The sequence below is a fragment of the Cydia strobilella genome, chromosome 12, assembly GCF_947568885.1.
Source record: "Cydia strobilella chromosome 12, ilCydStro3.1, whole genome shotgun sequence".
NCBI classification, from domain to species: Eukaryota; Metazoa; Arthropoda; class Insecta; order Lepidoptera; family Tortricidae; genus Cydia; species Cydia strobilella.
In genome coordinates, this window is record NC_086052.1 from 9,820,447 (window position 1) to 9,841,781 (window position 21,335).

The 21,335-nt window shown below is 45.9% G+C and overlaps 1 protein-coding gene across 3 annotated transcripts; it reads left to right on the top strand.

The window, feature by feature from the left end:
• The first annotated feature begins 519 nt into the window (after positions 1 to 519).
• On the top strand, positions 520 to 20,449 carry LOC134746070 (tripartite motif-containing protein 2-like). 3 transcript variants are annotated; one of them, XM_063680293.1, is made up of 13 exons: positions 545 to 647; positions 952 to 1,081; positions 4,609 to 4,718; positions 6,137 to 6,774; positions 6,986 to 7,226; positions 7,478 to 7,640; positions 8,716 to 8,892; positions 14,018 to 14,121; positions 14,426 to 14,511; positions 14,782 to 14,940; positions 15,393 to 15,525; positions 17,041 to 17,291; positions 18,175 to 20,449. In XM_063680293.1, the coding sequence occupies exons 2-12, from the start codon at positions 1,062 to 1,064 to the stop codon at positions 17,286 to 17,288; spliced, it is 2,079 nt and encodes a 692-aa protein (XP_063536363.1). In that variant the 5' UTR covers positions 545 to 647; positions 952 to 1,061; the 3' UTR covers positions 17,289 to 17,291; positions 18,175 to 20,449. The 3 variants fall into 3 exon arrangements, with proteins under 3 accessions (XP_063536364.1, XP_063536362.1, XP_063536363.1); XM_063680292.1 differs by having other exon boundaries at positions 522 to 1,081; XM_063680294.1 differs by lacking the exon at positions 4,609 to 4,718 and having other exon boundaries at positions 520 to 1,081.
• Positions 20,450 to 21,335: the final 886 nt, after the last annotated feature.

The following is a 21,335-nucleotide window of genomic DNA, read 5'->3' on the forward strand; positions in this document are numbered from 1 at the left end:
GAGATGAGCGGGAATGAACTCTCGAACTGACGCGGTTGTTATTTAAACGAAACTGCAATATGAAATGCTAACTTAAAAATAAATAAATGGAAAAAGATACCGGGAGGCGGGGATCGAACGCCCGACCTCTTGCACTCATGTCGGGTCCTCATACCGCTGGTCCAGCTAGCCATTAAGCGAGCTGCCGAATGATGCCGTGACTATCTACTAGCCATATAGCTATATGAGAGTCATTGAAGAATCGACCTTATATCGATTTGTTAGAGTGCAAACTCCAGAACGAATAATTTAATCATTATAACTTTGCTTAGTCGGTTTTTAAGTTATTAAGAGCCTTTAGAGCACTATTTTAAATCCAATCCGGACCCTAGTATTAGCAATTTAGCATTTCCAAATTTTTATTATTTTAAAATAATGGTAAACCAATTAATTCTATATCAAAATATACCTTATGTCATTGTAATAAGTACCAACGTACCAATACGAGCAAAGTAATCAAACATGCTCAATCGTAGTCTAGTCGAACGCAGACTGCAGTCTGACAGTTTGTGTGAGGTTAATGGTCGACTCGCTCGAAATAGTTTTGATTTTGATAAATATTTGTATTCAAAATTCTTCTCAATCATGTAGATTCTCAACGTGAAACAGTAATACCCTTTCCATTTCAATATTAAGTTGATCAATAGTACTGGTGACAGGGAGTTAGCAAGGAAATATTGTAAATATATGATGTTTCTTTGTCATGAGAATAGTTTTTCTACTACTTATCGATCGATTACGAAAGAGCATTTAGCTTGTTTTGTTAAACATTGTAACTGATTTTCATTAAAATAGCTAGAGTATAATATCTATATTTGCGTGAGTCCGTCTCGGCCGTAATAAAGACGGGTTAACTCGAGCTACGCTAACTTGTTATGTGTGGTGTGTTTACTCAACCCGATCTATTCACAGCCAGTTACATTTGCTTAAAAAAGCCATAAAGTTAAAGCGGAGATTCGGTGTCGCTACTTGGACAGAGAAAAGGAGAGGTGTGTCTATGTGTAGCTGCTGAGGTCACTTCCATGTATTGTTGCTCTTTTCTGTAAGTACCTGCTCACTTTATTTATTTACTTTTTTTAATCAGTTTATCTACCGGTAAATTCACGCACTATTTCACCTTTTAGTTTGTTTACAAATAGTACAACTAAGTAGGTGTGACTTAAACCTCTTACCTCGTTTTATTTTATAAGTAGTCATATTTTAGTTTTATACCTACAATGAATGTAAATAGTTATTTTATCATCTTTTTAATAAAGGTTTGTTTTTCTTACAAAAGTAAACATATTCTTTAGTTCTGTAAAATAGTTACTCTTCTATTAGCTTTATCCTAAGTAGTTTTAAAGAAGGAGGTAAAACAAATAAACAAATCTTGTTTTAAATACCGATACTTATTACATAAATCTGCATTCAATTTATTATTTGTTTAGTTTTAAAATCTATTAAAATGATTAAGTCAAATTAATCAAAGTAGTGCTTTAAATTAAAATGATTGAGATACAAATTCTAGTATCCGATCCCTGCACTAGGTAAGATCACTCCTGAGGGAGGAAAAGGTGATTTAACCAGGTAAACTAAGTAAAAAAAACATTGTTATCATTAAAAAAAGAACATTCCAAATTTTAAAAATAAACACTTGTTTACAAAATTCTTTAGTTTTTATAAATACTGTCATGAAACCATTCAGAATGAAATCAAAATAATACAGTACAGTATTTAATGCAAAATATTATTTAGTGGAAAGTGGAAAGTTGATTAAATTAATTTAAAGACAATAAATACTCTGAGAGGGGAAACAGTGCTTTTATTCGCAAATACAATTAAGAATTTAAAGAAAAATAAAAAATAAACATTTTCAAATAAATATGTGTCTGTAACATGTGCCAATTTTGCTACATTGCCAATTTTTAGCCAAATGTTGTGTTAGTTACATTAATAAATATACCTAGTCCTACACATTGTCTTACAAATCAATTAACTGCTGGTATTTGAACTCTGAATGTATGGTCCATTAAAGTTCAGATGAATGAATCAATAGATATTATTTTATTGCTTACAATTTATTTTATACCAAAGTAAACATTTTAATTATTTACTAAATCATATGAGACTCCTTTTCAAAAGGCCTTAGTTCTCTATGAAGACCAAGCAAAAATAAGCCCGTTTGAAAAAATATGTATTGAACTATAACCACGAGAGGTCGGTGGGGGTGAACTATTTTCCTTATAATTGGAAATGCCTTACATCATATTATAAGGCAAATAGCTCACCCCCGCCGACCTCTGATAATCACACAAGACTTGAACCACAAACAAAACACTGCATAGGGTTTTGTTATCTCAATTTCAACAGAAACAAATAAAATTGTGTCATAAGTATAATAGACTAAACACTACCACATTTTTAAATAGCACAACACAATTATAAACTACATTATTCTGATTTAATTGGCTACATTCAATTAAAGGCAATGAGATGAGTGGGAGTCCGGTGGCAATCTGCCGGTGATTCACACATGACTGCATTATCACATACTAGCCAGCAATCAGGTTAGATACCATGTAATAATAATGTAACTAATCATGTATCTGACATGTTCTAATGATCATTCAGTTATAACAACAGTTTGTTTTGAAATTCTAACATTTCCAGTCACCCATAAGTGTTCTGCTAGTAAGTTTTGTTTTGTATTCTTTATTGTTTTGTTTTTAATGACTACTAACTAAACCTGCTTAATATGTTTATAACCTTGTAAGGCCCAATATGCATGACAATGTACACTCCATTTCATTCTAATAGACTGCGAGCCACGAACAGATTTCAATGACCAATAGTCTCCCGGGCGAAAACTCGTGTAATGGTTAAGGTTTTTTTAATTCATGACAGTATCTAAACTATCATCTGACAAAGTATCAACCGGTAGGCGATATATGCTCCTGGCTCGCGGTCCATAATTAGAACCTGTTGAGATGTTTCATTGCTTTCTCGAACATACGAAAATCATACCAAATTATTATACAAAAAGGTTTCTAATTAAAAGTAGGAAAATTTTGAAGGGATAAAATTTACCACAAAGGACCATTATACTTCTAATGGCATAGAATATCATATTAAATTTAGTCATATTATGCCCTGTTTCATATTGTTTATTATGTTATTGCCATTTCCTTATATAATCTTTATATAACACAATTTACCTTTTACAATCAAACTTCCTTTTCTAGTTGATGAACTAACCTTAGCAGTTTGGCTTAAACAGAATGAATTTATTATTATTCATCAATTTATTCTTGACAGTATGTTTTTTACAGATGCTGGCCGTCATTCAAATCTAATCTAATTTTGTTGCTTTTACTTTAAGAGCATGCACCTAGAATATAGTGCTAAATTTCCTTAAATAGGCGAGCCAGAGTGAATCAAGTTCAATAGGTGTTTCACCACTACTCCACAGAATAAATTCATGAATGAATATCTTAGACATTATATTTCACAAGTTTGTTAATTCTGATTGAGCCAAACATTTGTGCACAGTACGAACAATCTGACCAAAGTAGATATGCACGCATTTGCTGTACATTTGGGCACGTATGCGGTTGCGGTCCCACTATATTGGTCAGGTTGGCGCGTGGATATCAGAATACAAGAGATTTTTCATTACCTTATTTTAGTTTCTGAAATGATGTTGGAAAGTTCTATTATTTGATATTTTAAGTTTCAACACTTTCAACTAGGTACATAATAACTGTAACATAAGCAACAATGGCATCATAAGCCTTTGCTTATGTCTCTACATATGATATAAATAATAAAGAATTAAAAACTCAATGTAAACAAAAAGCCAGGTCTCACCCGCCAGGTACATTGTCATTTATATATTTTGTGGCAAATAGAAGTTTCACTTCAGAAACTAATGCTTGCAGATCAACCTGAGAAACTACCGCAAAAACCGAAATTCGCAAATTGCGGGGATATTTCTCTTTTACTCCAATGAAGGCGTAATTAGAGCGACAGAAAAAGATGCCCGCAATTTGCGAACTTCGATTTTCGCGGTTATAGCCCAAAGAACATATACCAGGGTATACCAGGGTATATGTTCTAATTTGCGCAGATACATAAGCTGAATTGATTGTAAATAATGTAAACATGTGTGTTCACTTCATGTAAACAACAAACATCCGTGTTTGCAATTCGTTACCTTTTCTTCTAAACATTTTGCGCAGGAAACAACACGTGCACCGCAAATCATATTCTGTTGTTATTACGATTATATTTAAAAAAATACATTCTTTTTTAATGAAATGTAATAGTCTGGTTGCGTAATAAAATATATGGTCACTGCAAAAATCATAGAAAAACACACAGGGACACAACCCTGTCTGATTGTCAAAAATCCTTATTGAAACGTTGACTTTTTAGTTCCAAAATTTGAATTTCCAGTTGAAGTGAAAATTTGGACTCGAAAGTGAGAGGTTTTGGATCTCGCCGCAGTTGCGCGGCATATCTCTTGTATTCTCATATCTATGAGTTGTCGATTGTTTTCCTTTATCACTCGGCTTGTTCCATTTGTCACAGTTCACGTTTGGGCGTCGGGATGGCGAGCATGAGTTCGACGCTCGTCGAGACCGTCTCTATAAACTACGAGGACTTTAACGAGAGCTTCCTTACCTGCGGCACATGTTTATGTTAGTACAAGTTTTTTTATATCACCATAGACAAAGGAATGAGATGACGTAACTGGCCAATGGTAATCCTTATTGCATTGCATTGCATTGAGATAAGGTCTACCAATGATCAACTAAGTGCGTTGCTGTTAATACAAAATGGAGCAATATAATATATTTTGGTCTGATTTTAACACCTTAACTTGATGGCGTTGTAGGGTGCTGTAACTGCTGTAAGTGCGTTGTCTAGATTGTCTAGACTCAAGACTAGACTGGGTGTTATTGACTAGCTAGATTGTCAAACGGTCAGTCGGTGACGCTTGAACCAAACGAATATGGCGGTATACAGATGCTCGTGAAGTTGACCACCCCATATCGTCTGCCCGCAAATGGCATATCTATATCGTTTGTTCATCGTTAGTTCACGTTTGTTCAGTAGGTAAAAGTTTGGCTTTTATAAGCAGTCATACGATAAATTGCTCCAATTTGTACACATTTTAATTCCTTTGACTATATGTTTATGGTGGCAGACAGTACGGACCGCTAGATGGTAAACGGTAATGTAGTCTATAGATGTGAATTGGGATGTCACATGCGCATAACCGACCGTTTGGAGGTCTTGCATTAGTCACTTCCGGAAAACGGGCATTCTGCAAAACAACTTCAGAAGTGTGTTTCTTAAAAAAAGGACATTTTTATTTGTTGTGACTTGATTATAATGTACGACGTCATCTGCATACAGTTAGTTCAACTCAGTTCACAATAAGAATAGATCAAGTATTTCGAAATTATTACACAACACTAATATATGAGAATGACCTTTGTTAACTTAAGTTTAAGGAAGCTTAGCTGTTAATAAGCGAATCCTTATAGAAAATGCTTCGTACAAGGTAATGACGTAATATACCTACTACGAAAAAGCCACACCTTATATTTAAGTGTTATACAGAAATAACTTTGATGTCAAGTAGCTAGTAATAAAACCATAACCCTAATGTTGATTGAATATTAATTACCACTTTACCACTAAGCTACTACTTTATATGTGTCATCATAAAGATATTTTGGGAAGATGTACTTTTAATTTCTTATCAAGCAGTCTGAATTCTAATGTATGTATACATAGACAATATTGTTTTGATGATTGATTATGAATCAGACAATCACGAAGTTCATTTAGTCCTTTATAACTTAAATTTACCGAAGTTTTTTGTTACGCGAATTCAAGTTTGCACACCACCTCATCCGCTCCATCTTGATTATTAAGATCTGTTTTTGCTTGATACTATTCAATGTATTCTTAAATATCTCCCACACAAAAAGCGGCATCCTGCTAAGGAAGTCAATCTACCATCCTTTAGTAGTTGTTTTCTGTTGGCTAAAATAAGAAGTAATTAGGACTGGAAAAGTGGTTTGATGAATAAATAATTTCTTTTCAGGCACTTACGACGGCGGTGAACATACGCCTAAACTTCTCCAATGCTCACACACAGTCTGCTTACATTGCCTCACTCGAATAGCCGCCTCACAGACCAGAGACGCTGGTAGCTTCCGATGTCCCATCTGCCGCGAACTCATAACTATACCGAGAGGCGGGGTTCAAGCATTACCACCTTCGTTCCTCGTCAATCAGCTTTTAGATTTAATGGCCCGACAGAGAAGAGAAGTCATTCCACAGTGCAGTTCTCATCCTGGTCGCGAGCTGCTCTTTTGTGAGACTTGCGACTGCGTTTTCTGTCGACATTGTGCTGACGGGCCACACAGCGACACGCCTTGCGACCACACTGTAGTGCCATTTTCTATAGCGTTAAAAAGAATGTCGGAAATTCTACTATATAGAGCAAACGAGTGTTTAAGTAAGCTTGGTTCAGCAAGAGATGCTGTGGCCAGTGAATTGAGGAGGTTAGAGGCTGCGGCCACTGCAGCTGATGACGCTATAGACAGGCATTTTAACGAATTGAAGGCTGCCTTAGATAAACGACATAGCGAACTGAAGTCGGCTGCGTCGGCCGCTGCCACACATAAGCGGAAGTTACTTGAAGAACAGTTAAAGTTAATAGACGCTGAGAAAACCAAGGTAAGACTGATACAGATGTCATACATTAAATACTGATGGAAACCCTATAATTTTCAGTTCTTACTCTTTCGGTGCGATCTTCTACCCTATTGGCAGTGCCAATCGGGGTGCCAACAGTTAATTTCTTTGAGTAGCGATGATGTTGACTCCCCATATCTGGATAGTGGATCCGGTAACCAACAAACATATAATATTCAATTGTCATTCTCAGGTGGAGGCAGAATGTTCCGGCCTCCAACAGCAAGTGGAAGTCCGCGAAGTAAGCAGCCGAGCGGCAGCATTAGGCGCACGGTTAGGAGACGCGGCGGCGCTGGCCGAACCCCGCGAAAACGCTTTTTTGGCTGTGGACTTTGCCCATAACGATGCTCAGCAGAGATTCGCGGAAGCACTGGCGGAACTTGGGAGAGTTAGGACCAGTACGACGTTTCCTGGCCTGTGTACTTTGCAATTAGGTAAGCATTTCATGAATATTATGACGAGATTTTAAAATTGCAAATGCGGAAGTTCTCTAACTATAGAGCTGACAACTTATTTGTCATCGGGGGTCTGAGTCTTTCCAGTATACTTTATTTTAAATATTGTCCTTTTTGCCTTCATCCAGGGTCAGCAGCGTTATCTTTAGTACCTATAGTCTCAAAATTGTCTAATATAATAAATGTGCCATGAGATGATGAAGCTCAGCGATACAATCGTTGATTTTCAGAATCAGGGTGTGTTTGTGGTCTGGAAGTGAGCGTGATTCTCCGCACGGTGGATTATCACGGCGAGGCTCGCAGCACAGGCGGCGACCCCGTCAGCGCGGCCGCCACTTTGGACGATGCGCCTCTACCCTGCACCGTGACGGATCTCGACTCTGGTCACTACAGGTATGTATGATCGTTTTAGAAAGGATCGGTTTCGGACAGTTTCTAGGGACTATAGAGGATTCTGAGATCCTGAAGCGATCCTAAAAACCATAGAGGACAGATGAGGTAAAATGATTGGGTATTTGATGCGACACGACCATTTCTTTAAAACTATTTTGGAAGGAAGGATAGAACACAAGAGAGGTTGTGCTAGACCCAGACACAGTTAAATGGAACAAGAGGCGAATTCAGAAGACGCTGAGTCGTTTCCACCTCTGGGCACTGCCTTAGTCACTATTTGTTTTGTGTATGAAATCTATTTAGATAAAAGATAAAACGTTTATTTCAGTTTATGATAAGGATTCAACGGAGCCACGCCGTTTTGTCGCCTAAATAAATAAAATAAAATAAATAAATAAAAAAGCCTTTTATTCCTTGCTTGCACTTAAGATTACAGTTTTCATGTTAGTTATTTAAGTAATCTATTTTCTAATGTTAGTATATTTTTTTCTTATTTTTGTTCTAACTTCTATATACAGTTTTTACTTTATAAAAAAAATGCTTCATTACTCTAAATGTTTGTGTATATACATTAGTTATTTTTATTTTTATTAATATGGTTCTGTTGCAAGAACCCCTGTTTGGGTATAGGCCTCCTCCAAACGGTTCCATCTCTCTCTGTCTTGGGCCACCTGTAGCCACGAAGGTCCAGCGGTTCTGACGACGTCGTCTTCCCATCTCGTATGCGGTCGTGCCTTACGACGCTTTCCTATAGGACCCTTCCAAGAAGTTACTCTTCTCGTCCACCTGTCGTCTTGCAGGCGTGCTACGTGCCCCGCCCATTTCCATTTTAACCTTCGCCTAAATAGTGTTTAGTTTTTAAGTTTATAAAATGCATATATATGTTAGTCTGTAAGGTATTTGTAATATGGGCTTTGTTGCCTGATTTCATTTTTTTTTATAAATAAATAAATAAGGGAATTCTGCCGTTCGAGCCTTATATAAAACTGGTTAAAAATAACATGTCCAAAAGGTGCAAAGCACAGCTCCTACTTTTGAATTCTAGCGTGATTGATTATTGTCGGAACTTTTCCAGGATCACGTTACGACCTTGGGCCGCGGGAGCGCTGACGGTACGCGTGCTGGTGTTCTCGCGCGCCGTGCGGGACTCGCCGCTGCGCGCGGACGTGGCGGCCACGGCGGCGCCGCTGCTGCTGTGGGGCGCGCGCGGCGCCGGCAAGGAGCAGCTCAGCCAGCCCGTGGCTGTGGCCAGGTGTGTACACCGGCACACACCGAGGGACGCGGGCGGGACCCGCCGCTGCTGCTGTGGGGCGCGCGCGGCGCCGGCAAGGAGCAGCTCAGCCAGCCCGTGGCTGTGGCCAGGTGTGTACACCGGCACACACCGAGGGACGCGGGCGGGACCCGCCGCTGCTGCTGTGGGGCGCGCGCGGCGCCGGCAAGGAGCAGCTCAGCCAGCCCGTGGCTGTGGCCAGGTGTGTACACCGGCACACACCGAGGGACGCGGGCGGGACCCGCCGCTGCTGCTGTGGGGCGCGCGCGGCGCCGGCAAGGAGCAGCTCAGCCAGCCCGTGGCTGTGGCCAGGTGTGTACACCGGCACACACCGAGGGACGCGGGCGGGACCCGCCGCTGCTGCTGTGGGGCGCGCGCGGCGCCGGCAAGGAGCAGCTCAGCCAGCCCGTGGCTGTGGCCAGGTGTGTACACCGGCACACACCGAGGGACGCGGGCGGGACCCGCCGCTGCTGCTGTGGGGCGCGCGCGGCGCCGGCAAGGAGCAGCTCAGCCAGCCCGTGGCTGTGGCCAGGTGTGTACACCGGCACACACCGAGGGACGCGGGCGGGACCCGCCGCTGCTGCTGTGGGGCGCGCGCGGCGCCGGCAAGGAGCAGCTCAGCCAGCCCGTGGCTGTGGCCAGGTGTGTACACCGGCACACACCGAGGGACGCGGGCGGGACCCGCCGCTGCTGCTGTGGGGCGCGCGCGGCGCCGGCAAGGAGCAGCTCAGCCAGCCCGTGGCTGTGGCCAGGTGTGTACACCGGCACACACCGAGGGACGCGGGCGGGACCCGCCGCTGCTGCTGTGGGGCGCGCGCGGCGCCGGCAAGGAGCAGCTCAGCCAGCCCGTGGCTGTGGCCAGGTGTGTACACCGGCACACACCGAGGGACGCGGGCGGGACCCGCCGCTGCTGCTGTGGGGCGCGCGCGGCGCCGGCAAGGAGCAGCTCAGCCAGCCCGTGGCTGTGGCCAGGTGTGTACACCGGCACACACCGAGGGACGCGGGCGGGACCCGCCGCTGCTGCTGTGGGGCGCGCGCGGCGCCGGCAAGGAGCAGCTCAGCCAGCCCGTGGCTGTGGCCAGGTGTGTACACCGGCACACACCGAGGGACGCGGGCGGGACCCGCCGCTGCTGCTGTGGGGCGCGCGCGGCGCCGGCAAGGAGCAGCTCAGCCAGCCCGTGGCTGTGGCCAGGTGTGTACACCGGCACACACCGAGGGACGCGGGCGGGACCCGCCGCTGCTGCTGTGGGGCGCGCGCGGCGCCGGCAAGGAGCAGCTCAGCCAGCCCGTGGCTGTGGCCAGGTGTGTACACCGGCACACACCGAGGGACGCGGGCGGGACCCGCCGCTGCTGCTGTGGGGCGCGCGCGGCGCCGGCAAGGAGCAGCTCAGCCAGCCCGTGGCTGTGGCCAGGTGTGTACACCGGCACACACCGAGGGACGCGGGCGGGACCCGCCGCTGCTGCTGTGGGGCGCGCGCGGCGCCGGCAAGGAGCAGCTCAGCCAGCCCGTGGCTGTGGCCAGGTGTGTACACCGGCACACACCGAGGGACGCGGGCGGGACCCGCCGCTGCTGCTGTGGGGCGCGCGCGGCGCCGGCAAGGAGCAGCTCAGCCAGCCCGTGGCTGTGGCCAGGTGTGTACACCGGCACACACCGAGGGACGCGGGCGGGACCCGCCGCTGCTGCTGTGGGGCGCGCGCGGCGCCGGCAAGGAGCAGCTCAGCCAGCCCGTGGCTGTGGCCAGGTGTGTACACCGGCACACACCGAGGGACGCGGGCGGGACCCGCCGCTGCTGCTGTGGGGCGCGCGCGGCGCCGGCAAGGAGCAGCTCAGCCAGCCCGTGGCTGTGGCCAGGTGTGTACACCGGCACACACCGAGGGACGCGGGCGGGACCCGCCGCTGCTGCTGTGGGGCGCGCGCGGCGCCGGCAAGGAGCAGCTCAGCCAGCCCGTGGCTGTGGCCAGGTGTGTACACCGGCACACACCGAGGGACGCGGGCGGGACCCGCCGCTGCTGCTGTGGGGCGCGCGCGGCGCCGGCAAGGAGCAGCTCAGCCAGCCCGTGGCTGTGACCAGGTGTGTACACCGGCACACACCGAGGGACGCGGGCGGGACCCGCCGCTGCTGCTGTGGGGCGCGCGCGGCGCCGGCAAGGAGCAGCTCAGCCAGCCCGTGGCTGTGGCCAGGTGTGTACACCGGCACACACCGAGGGACGCGGGCGGGACCCGCCGCTGCTGCTGTGGGGCGCGCGCGGCGCCGGCAAGGAGCAGCTCAGCCAGCCCGTGGCTGTGGCCAGGTGTGTACACCGGCACACACCGAGGGACGCGGGCGGGACCCGCCGCTGCTGCTGTGGGGCGCGCGCGGCGCCGGCAAGGAGCAGCTCAGCCAGCCCGTGGCTGTGGCCAGGTGTGTACACCGGCACACACCGAGGGACGCGGGCGGGACCCGCCGCTGCTGCTGTGGGGCGCGCGCGGCGCCGGCAAGGAGCAGCTCAGCCAGCCCGTGGCTGTGGCCAGGTGTGTACACCGGCACACACCGAGGGACGCGGGCGGGACCCGCCGCTGCTGCTGTGGGGCGCGCGCGGCGCCGGCAAGGAGCAGCTCAGCCAGCCCGTGGCTGTGGCCAGGTGTGTACACCGGCACACACCGAGGGACGCGGGCGGGACCCGCCGCTGCTGCTGTGGGGCGCGCGCGGCGCCGGCAAGGAGCAGCTCAGCCAGCCCGTGGCTGTGGCCAGGTGTGTACACCGGCACACACCGAGGGACGCGGGCGGGACCCGCCGCTGCTGCTGTGGGGCGCGCGCGCCGCCGGCAAGGAGCAGCTCAGCCAGCCCGTGGCTGTGGCCAGGTGTGTACACCGGCACACACCGAGGGTCGCGGGCGGGACCCGCCGCTGCTGTTGTGGGGCGCGCGCGGCGCCGGCAAGGAGCAGCTCAGCCAGCCCGTGGCTGTGGCCAGGTGTGTACACCGGCACACACCGAGGGACGCGGGCGGGACCCGCCGCTGCTGCTGTGGGGCGCGCGCGGCGCCGGCAAGGAGCAGCTCAGCCAGCCCGTGGCTGTGGCCAGGTGTGTACACCGGCACACACCGAGGGACGCGGGCGGGACCCGCCGCTGCTGCTGTGGGGCGCGCGCGGCGCCGGCAAGGAGCAGCTCAGCCAGCCCGTGGCTGTGGCCAGGTGTGTACACCGGCACACACCGAGGGACGCGGGCGGGACCCGCCGCTGCTGCTGTGGGGCGCGCGCGGCGCCGGCAAGGAGCAGCTCAGCCAGCCCGTGGCTGTGGCCAGGTGTGTACACCGGCACACACCGAGGGACGCGGGCGGGACCCGCCGCTGCTGCTGTGGGGCGCGCGCGGCGCCGGCAAGGAGCAGCTCAGCCAGCCCGTGGCTGTGGCCAGGTGTGTACACCGGCACACACCGAGGGACGCGGGCGGGACCCGCCGCTGCTGCTGTGGGGCGCGCGCGGCGCCGGCAAGGAGCAGCTCAGCCAGCCCGTGGCTGTGGCCAGGTGTGTACACCGGCACACACCGAGGGACGCGGGCGGGACCCGCCGCTGCTGCTGTGGGGCGCGCGCGGCGCCGGCAAGGAGCAGCTCAGCCAGCCCGTGGCTGTGGCCAGGTGTGTACACCGGCACACACCGAGGGACGCGGGCGGGACCCGCCGCTGCTGCTGTGGGGCGCGCGCGGCGCCGGCAAGGAGCAGCTCAGCCAGCCCGTGGCTGTGGCCAGGTGTGTACACCGGCACACACCGAGGGACGCGGGCGGGACCCGCCGCTGCTGCTGTGGGGCGCGCGCGGCGCCGGCAAGGAGCAGCTCAGCCAGCCCGTGGCTGTGGCCAGGTGTGTACACCGGCACACACCGAGGGACGCGGGCGGGACCCGCCGCTGCTGCTGTGGGGCGCGCGCGGCGCCGGCAAGGAGCAGCTCAGCCAGCCCGTGGCTGTGGCCAGGTGTGTACACCGGCACACACCGAGGGACGCGGGCGGGACCCGCCGCTGCTGCTGTGGGGCGCGCGCGGCGCCGGCAAGGAGCAGCTCAGCCAGCCCGTGGCTGTGGCCAGGTGTGTACACCGGCACACACCGAGGGACGCGGGCGGGACCCGCCGCTGCTGCTGTGGGGCGCGCGCGGCGCCGGCAAGGAGAGCTCAGCCAGCCCGTGGCTGTGGCCAGGTGTGTACACCGGCACACACCGAGGGACGCGGGCGGGACCCGCCGCTGCTGCTGTGGGGCGCGCGCGGCGCCGGCAAGGAGCAGCTCAGCCAGCCCGTGGCTGTGGCCAGGTGTGTACACCGGCACACACCGAGGGACGCGGGCGGGACCCGCCGCTGCTGCTGTGGGGCGCGCGCGGCGCCGGCAAGGAGCAGCTCAGCCAGCCCGTGGCTGTGGCCAGGTGTGTACACCGGCACACACCGAGGGACGCGGGCGGGACCCGCCGCTGCTGCTGTGGGGCGCGCGCGGCGCCGGCAAGGAGCAGCTCAGCCAGCCCGTGGCTGTGGCCAGGTGTGTACACCGGCACACACCGAGGATGCGGGAGGGACCCGCCGCTGCCACTGCTCTAATGACATTTCAAAGTATTGTTAAAAATGTGTTGACGATGATATTGTTATTATCTTATTATAGTGGCGATATGGTAGTTGCCAGGTTGCATCTAACCACCGATAAAGCGTTGGCTAAATTTAATTGTATAGAAAGTTTCACAGCTCATTGCCGACATTGATCAGTGCTAATTGTGGTTGTAATCCAATCATTGGGGATTAGGTAAATTTTTATAATTTTAATTGACTGTCATGACATTTTATTTTATATGTTGTATATTTTATTGACATTGTTTAATATTATACCCGATTTTTTTTTGTTTCCTAGCGTGTAAGTAAATTTGAAATTAGAATTTGTTTTGACATTTTTATGCGCATGTTTTTATAAGTATTAATGTTGAGGTTAGTTTTAATTAGTTTCCATGTTCCTACTCATATCTGTACTCCTAGCATGTAAGTGAATTGGTTTTAAACTGTAAACTTACATTGTTTCCAATAAATAAATAATAATAGGTACAAGGTGAAAATGTTTTAATTGGTCCAACTGGCCCTAGGATTAAATATTATAATATAATTTGCAGATGTCCGAAACGACGTGAGATCTACGTGCTGGACGCGGGGAACTCGCGCGTGATGGTGCTGGACGAGGAAACTTTCGCCTTTAAGTCGCACATCGTCAATGAAGGTTAGTTTGCATTTGCCCTTTTTTCTTTTACACAAACTCCTTAAAAAAGTAGTTGGGCTTGTCACACTTCTTCTTCTCATGGCAATCTTTTCAGGTTGTGCAATTGGCCAGTGTGGACACGCAATCCCTTTCGCTATAGTAGTAATTCAAATACGGTGTAATAACACTCGTCCCCGTTTACTACTTGACCCGTCTTTTGTGACACGAAGATGAAATAAAAAAGTGAACGAAACTGTTAATGATAACACAGTATTGTGTTTATAATCCGACCTTATTGATTAAAATCGTTTTGTAACTACTCCAGGTTTGGCAGGTCGCAGTTGTACAGGGATCGCAGTTACAGCTGACGGCATAGTCGCTGTCAACTGGCGAACAAGGACGCTCACTGAGGTAAGTGATTAATTTATTTATAAAGTGATAAGCTGTGTACATACAAGGCAAATGCGCCGCTCGCGTGCTATTTGCGAACCGCTTGCGCACTGCACGTAGGCTGTAGGTGAATGTATGTACATCATTCATACTACGAAATGCATGCAAGCAGTTCGCTAGAACCGGATGCAACTTTAGGCACAATCCTGTTGTTCTATGCGTAAAGCCAAATTTTCTTGTTACGTAATACTATATTTTGTCTTTTCATTTTGTTACTATTACTTATTTCAGGTGAGCGTAGAGGGTTCAACTCTGCGTACGATCAAGTCGGATCGTCTAGTGGAGCCAGTGTGCGTGGCGTGCGACCCGAATGGTCGGCGACTAGCAGTCGGGGACAACGGCGCGCGATGCGTGTTTGTGTTCGATGCTCGTGGGGTGATAGAACGAGAGGTAGTATTTTCTACTATTACTGTTATAATTTAAACCGTTTAGAATCATTTATTCATCAATTGTGCATTACAGGTAATGAATACGGGTGTTATAATTTGTTCTCTGTAATATGTCTTGCGACGTACAATGATTTTGGTTACCTAGCGCATGCAATATTATTAGAAATGTCACTATATTTATAATAAATAATAAGTTGTAATTAATAGTTATAATAAATAATGATTAATGGGCCTTTTATAGATGACTCGTTTATTAGCAGCTGTACTCATAGAAAAAGTTACAATTAGGACACAATGTCAAAGTTAAAACTACCTAATAGGAAGTACGCGCGAGTCGATCGATGCAACATGCTTGATCGGAGTGATTCCTTCTCTACACATCTTAATCTGTGTATTCAATTGTAGAGTATCAGTTTGGTAGGAGTAATACGTAAAGTTGTAATTGTTTGTCAGGTGGGCGGCGGGTCGCTAGGGCTGGTGGGCGGGCTGGCGCTGGCGGGCGACGTGCTGGTGGTGGCGGACGCGGCCGTGCGCGTGTACGACGCCGCCGGCGCGCTGCAGGCCACGCTGGCGCCCGTGCCTAAAGGTATATCGACCTTACTATACACCGGTTACAGTTCATATTCGAGTGGCAGCGCTGCACCGTGATGCGCTCACGCCAGAGAGCGAAACTTTGGTGCCGATGACAGACGTATGACGTCAAGCTAAATACAGAGTGTTGTTCTCTAGATTATAGATACTTAATCAAATAACAACTTATTAGCCTCTTTAGTTTACTGATATTGAAACTTGAGTTGAGAGTTTTTATACGTATAGGCCACGTATAAAAACAAAACTAACTGTCTTTGTCTTATTTTTTGTGTAAATTACCAAGCATTTTCATATATAAACAATTATATTATATATATCATCATTATTAACAATCATTGAGGTGTTACAATGTTGTTTAAAAAAAACATCCTATATGCGACTTAACGTAATACGTCTGTCATCGGCACCAAAGTTTCGCTCTTTGGCTCTCGCACTCACACTCCCTCGCGCCCGTGCCCAAAGGTACGAGGGAATTTCAACCTTATATACACTGGTTACGTTCCATATTTGAGTGGCACCGCTGCCCCGCGATGTTTGCCCTTGAGTGCTTACGATTAGCGCTGCTATTTAAATATGGGACGTAACTAGGTTGGTATTCAACCTGCCCAATTTATTGGTCCAGTGTGCACTGCGTCACACTAAGCAAAATGTGGACAGGTGTTACCACACTAAAACCTATTTATTCCCGGGTCTATCAAGAATTTCTTTTGTTACCTTTATTTCCGACGTTTCGACACAGGTTTCACTAACCTACTATACTACCTACCAGTGTTGGGCGCAATTAATTACTTGCGTAATATAATTACTAACTGAATTCCATGTAATTGAATTGCATGTAAATCAATTGTTTGTAATTGAATTACATGAAAATTCAATTACATGCAATTCAATTTGTTATGTAATTTGTAATTGCAATTACAAAAATTGGTAATTAAATTGCTCAATTACTTTATGTTGCCAGAAGTCTAATATAACAACAAACAAAAATTTATTTCAATAATAATTATGTATAACAAACTTACTGTAATTTTTTTTATACATTAACTAAAACCCGATGGTATAAAAGTCTAACATTTTTATCCTTCGATTTTCCATACATAAAACGGATGGATTATTTATTATTTCCCCTTGTACAAAATCTTGCAAAAATACTCATTTTTTTAAATATAAAAAGATTAAAAAGTTAAACACTGTTAGGTTAGTACAGTTTAAAGCTCAATCATAATTTTAATATGACTTTTTAAATAAAGATAATCGAAAATTTGTATTCAATAAAAGTAATTTGAAATTGAGTAAATTAATCAGTTTCAAATTTAAATTTCAAAATGTAATTAAAAATTTAATCAACAATTACATTTTGCATTTTCAATTGTAAATCGAAGGCGCAATTACTTTTTACATGTAATTAAAATTATTAATTCAAATTACTCATTGTAATTGCAACTGTTAATTAATAATTCAATTACTTTTAGTCCAACACTGCTACCTACGTTTTTTTATATCGTTCCAGGTCGCGGCGGCTACGGCGGCGTAGCGCTCGAAGAATCAGAATCAGGCCGCCACATAATATGTATACGCTCAGCGCGCGGGCGCCCCGCGCTGCTGGTGCTGGAGGCCAGCGGCGGCCGGATCCTGGCGGCCTGCGAGCTCGCGGACAAGAAACCGAGGCGGGTCGCCGGGTTGACGCTGCTGCCCAACAAGCGGGTACTGTTGGCGGATCTGGCAGGAAACTGTCTCAGGTTGCATACTTATTGGTGAATGGTAAGTTTTTTTTTTAAATTATGGGATAAAAGATACGCCTGTTGTAAGCGTCTCGGCCTTCGCCTAAGCTAGTCGTCTCGAATGAGAATGAGATCAGCCTGCCACACACATTCCACGTTTCTAGTATTCGAAGAAATTGGTGGCTTTATTCTGGCGGCCTGTGAGCTGACAGTGAAGAAACGTAGACGGCTCGATGGGCCGGCGTTGCTGGTCACTTTTCACTGCCCTATTAGTAATCAAAGCGAATGGTGTCCGTATTCTGGCGTGTCGACAATCTGATAATAAACCTAAATAAAATGCGGGATGATTGCGGGGAAATTTACTATCCAGCTGCAGTGTGCTGCTTTACGTGCACCGCACGCGTTAAAAACCCAGTTCAGTACATTTCATTATCTATCCACTGCCTAGGGCCATAGAGATGAAAATTGGTAATAGACAAACATTATATAGCCCTCTGAACAGTTTTTATGGCGGCCCCAAACGGCGGCTTTAAAACTTAAAGACTACAGGTACCTAACTAACCTAACCTAACTGCGGGTCTAACAGGGTTGCCATAAGTGGTGCAAATTTTGCTCCTGTGAGTATCACCGGACCGGGTCACCGAGCTTCAAACGAGGACGTATGGCAAGCCCTTGCAAAATTCTGAACATTGACGGGGACAATTTACTTAATGACGGCGACACGGGACACCAAGCTTCTAAAACACACTACGATTTTACTCAGTATTATAATTTTCATAGGAAGAATTATTGGTCATCGTAAAACTATTTTTGATTTGACCAGATGTAAGTGTGTATTGCGTGACAAGTATTTTTAACTACTACTCATATAATTTGAGTAATTTAGTAACAGCTGTTCAATTATTCCAATTTTGTCATTTCAGAATGGAAAGGCGAAAGAATGGAACGCTTCAAGCTGCCATAAGGCGTATTGTAAACGAATTTCATGCTAGTCGAATATTGCAACGGGGAATCGAACTGAAGGCCATACGCGTGGGCGGTACTCGTACCAAAGTCAATAGTCGCCGCAAGGCTTCTATCTTATCCACAGACATATATCTAGATCGACGCCGCATCGCGATTTGATACAATTTCCAAGAGGACAATTTCAAAGTTAGATGTGTGAGCATCAACTGATACTTATATTTACTTTGCGTTTACATTAAGCTTATAATTTGCGTCTAAATCTAAAACCTGTGACTAAGCTGTGTGGCCTAAGCAATTTCTATCGAATCTGATGTAAATTAAATTCTAATCTAGTCAGAAATTAATAAATCCGTATAAAACGCCATTTGGGTATAAAACACCGCTTTACACAGTCTCGGTAAAGATTAAAAGTGAGTTCGACTTCAAATATTATGCATTTTATGTGTTCTGTAGTGCATGTTCATTCGATGGCACGCAAAGTAGGCGAGTTTGGGTGTTCTACTTAGATATATGTCTGTGATCTTATAATTTACGATGTTCTTTAGTACTTACAGTATTTATTTACGTATTAAGTCGATTAAGTTTTTCACAATTATGTCAAAGTTGGCGAACTGGTTTTTTTTTGTTGGTGTCTTTAACTTTTTGGTTTTTAATATATTTGGCGTTTAGTGATAAGTATTTATATGATTATATAACCGTTTGAAAAATTATGATATTTAAAAGCTTCGAAATATTGTTATTGGCGTAAAAATCTCACTTTTGACTAGTCATTCGACGGTGGCATTTATGGTTGTCTACATTTCGACACTTTATTAATCTCTATGTTTGTAGATATAAACTATCTGCTTGGCACAAATTCGTAATAAGGGTGGTGGCAAATTGTGAGACTGAAAAATCAACACCTCGTTAAGGAGAAGCGGAGAATGTATACCCTCAAGTTCGTAATTTGTAGATATGCACCGGATATTCGGTTACTAACCGGTATCCGGACCTTATTTTAATATCCGGCCGGATACCGGATAATAATTTTGCTTGATTTCGGAGTAAACTAATTGGATTTAAGAAACATTCACGGTCATAATCGTACTCGTTTATTATTTTTCAACACACTTGCTCAAAACGACGTTTTGATTCCACCGATTTTTGGCTCATAATCCTAGATATTAAACACGCGTGCTCTTTCAGTGTATTATTCCACTCGTGCTTTTTCAATATATTATCCGACTGAGTTAAGAAGGTAACTGATTGCTAATAATATGCATGGAAAGGGAGCCTTCTTTAATTGGTCGGACTGGCGGGCACCGGCGCGCTCCTCGCGCCTGCGCGGCGCGCGGCCCGGCCGCCCCTCGCCCCGGCCGCGGGCGGCCCGCAGTACGAGTATGACAGATGCAACACACAATACTAACTGTTTTAACTATTAAAATTTGATTAATATGAGTTTTTTTTTTTCTCGCAAGTGTGTTGAAAAACGTCGTATGAAACGCGTGTGCATTGGTCTTTACACACATCGGCTTTCTTATTGCGCGCTCGCTTACAGCTCGCGCGCACAATATCGCCTCGTGTGTAATGACCAACTTAGCACACTTGTATCATAATGTACTATTAAAACAGTTTAAACATTCCACTCACATGCACGCGCACTCATTTCGAACCTAGAAAATAGTCCGTGCGAACGTTTACTACGAAACAGGTCAAAACCTCCACAATGCGCACCTAAAAAAACCGAGTAGGTATAGTTCCGCCGGCCGAATATTAAGCGACCGGATACCGTATATTCAGCCGATGGTCGGGCCGAACATCCGGTATCCGGTAACTGTCCGTTGCATCTCTAGCAATTTGATTCCAGAAATTGCACTAACCACGGCATTTTTAACTGTGGATTGGAGGCCTGATGTCTTTGAAACAAGGTTTACGTATTGTCCGTTAATAACGTAGATGATGGTACTAAACGTCTAACACTGAGTTATCAATATTGGCTTTATGTCGTGGTCACTAACTTTATTCTTTGCAAATATCTGACATATTACCAATGAAATTCAGACATTTGCTTAAATTTGTAGCATTAAAGCTAGTATTTTTTTCCTGGTCTGAAATTACTGTAAAAACATTGCTTTAATGGCGGCAAGTTGGTTGATTTTTGGAATCAAATTATACACGAGAGTATATTTTCCTAATTAGATATTATTTAAGAACAAAAATAATGGTTAATATGTGAGCAATTTACCATGATCCTTTTTGCGCACGATATTTTCTTATCAGATATTATTTTTAAGTATCAAATTTTGTAGCATCAAATCATCTTAACAACATTTCTCGTATTTTACATTTAAGATTGTTTTCACCCTTTACTAATTTACATAGTTTTACCACTTTATTATAAATTTGCTCAATGAATACGAAAACACCATATCACATAGTTGATGCTTCCATTTTGCTAGTTTTAGATGTTAAAGCATTCATTGTAAAAACAATTAAAAGGAATAGAAGATCTGTAAGCGTATGTTGGTAGTGTAAGTTTCTTAGGAAACGGACACTAAAATTAGACTACGGTTCGACCCTTATATCGCCACAGTCGTGAAAGTACGCCCAAATGAAAGTAATTTGTCTGAAAGAGCTATATAATTTTGCTTCATATCTTCTTAAGAGTGGAATCAACTAAAGCAAGGCAATTTCTTCGCTGTGGCGCTAAAAGGATTAAACGAATTGGATTTCATAACAGTTAGAGTTGAAAGTGCATTATTTTCCTATTATCAGTATTGTTACTATAATTTTAAACGTACGACCTAATAATTTAATACAAGGGTGCCAGAAAAGCGTCTGTCATCTTCTTAAGCACTACACTATTAGAAAAGTACGTAAAATTAGAACTCAAAAGTAAAATAACGGAAAATTTGACGAGTGACATAGTTACCACCATCTGTTAGTCACCTTCTATTTACCTTTTGACCGCCACGGCCACGACTATCTTATATAACACGTAATTGTAAACTTTATTAATATAGTTGGTCAAGCAAATTTAGTCAGTAGAAAAAGGCGGCAAATTTAAGAAAATGGAGGCGCGAACGAATACAGTCCCATAGAAAATTTGAATTTCGCGCCTTTTTCTATACTGACAAGA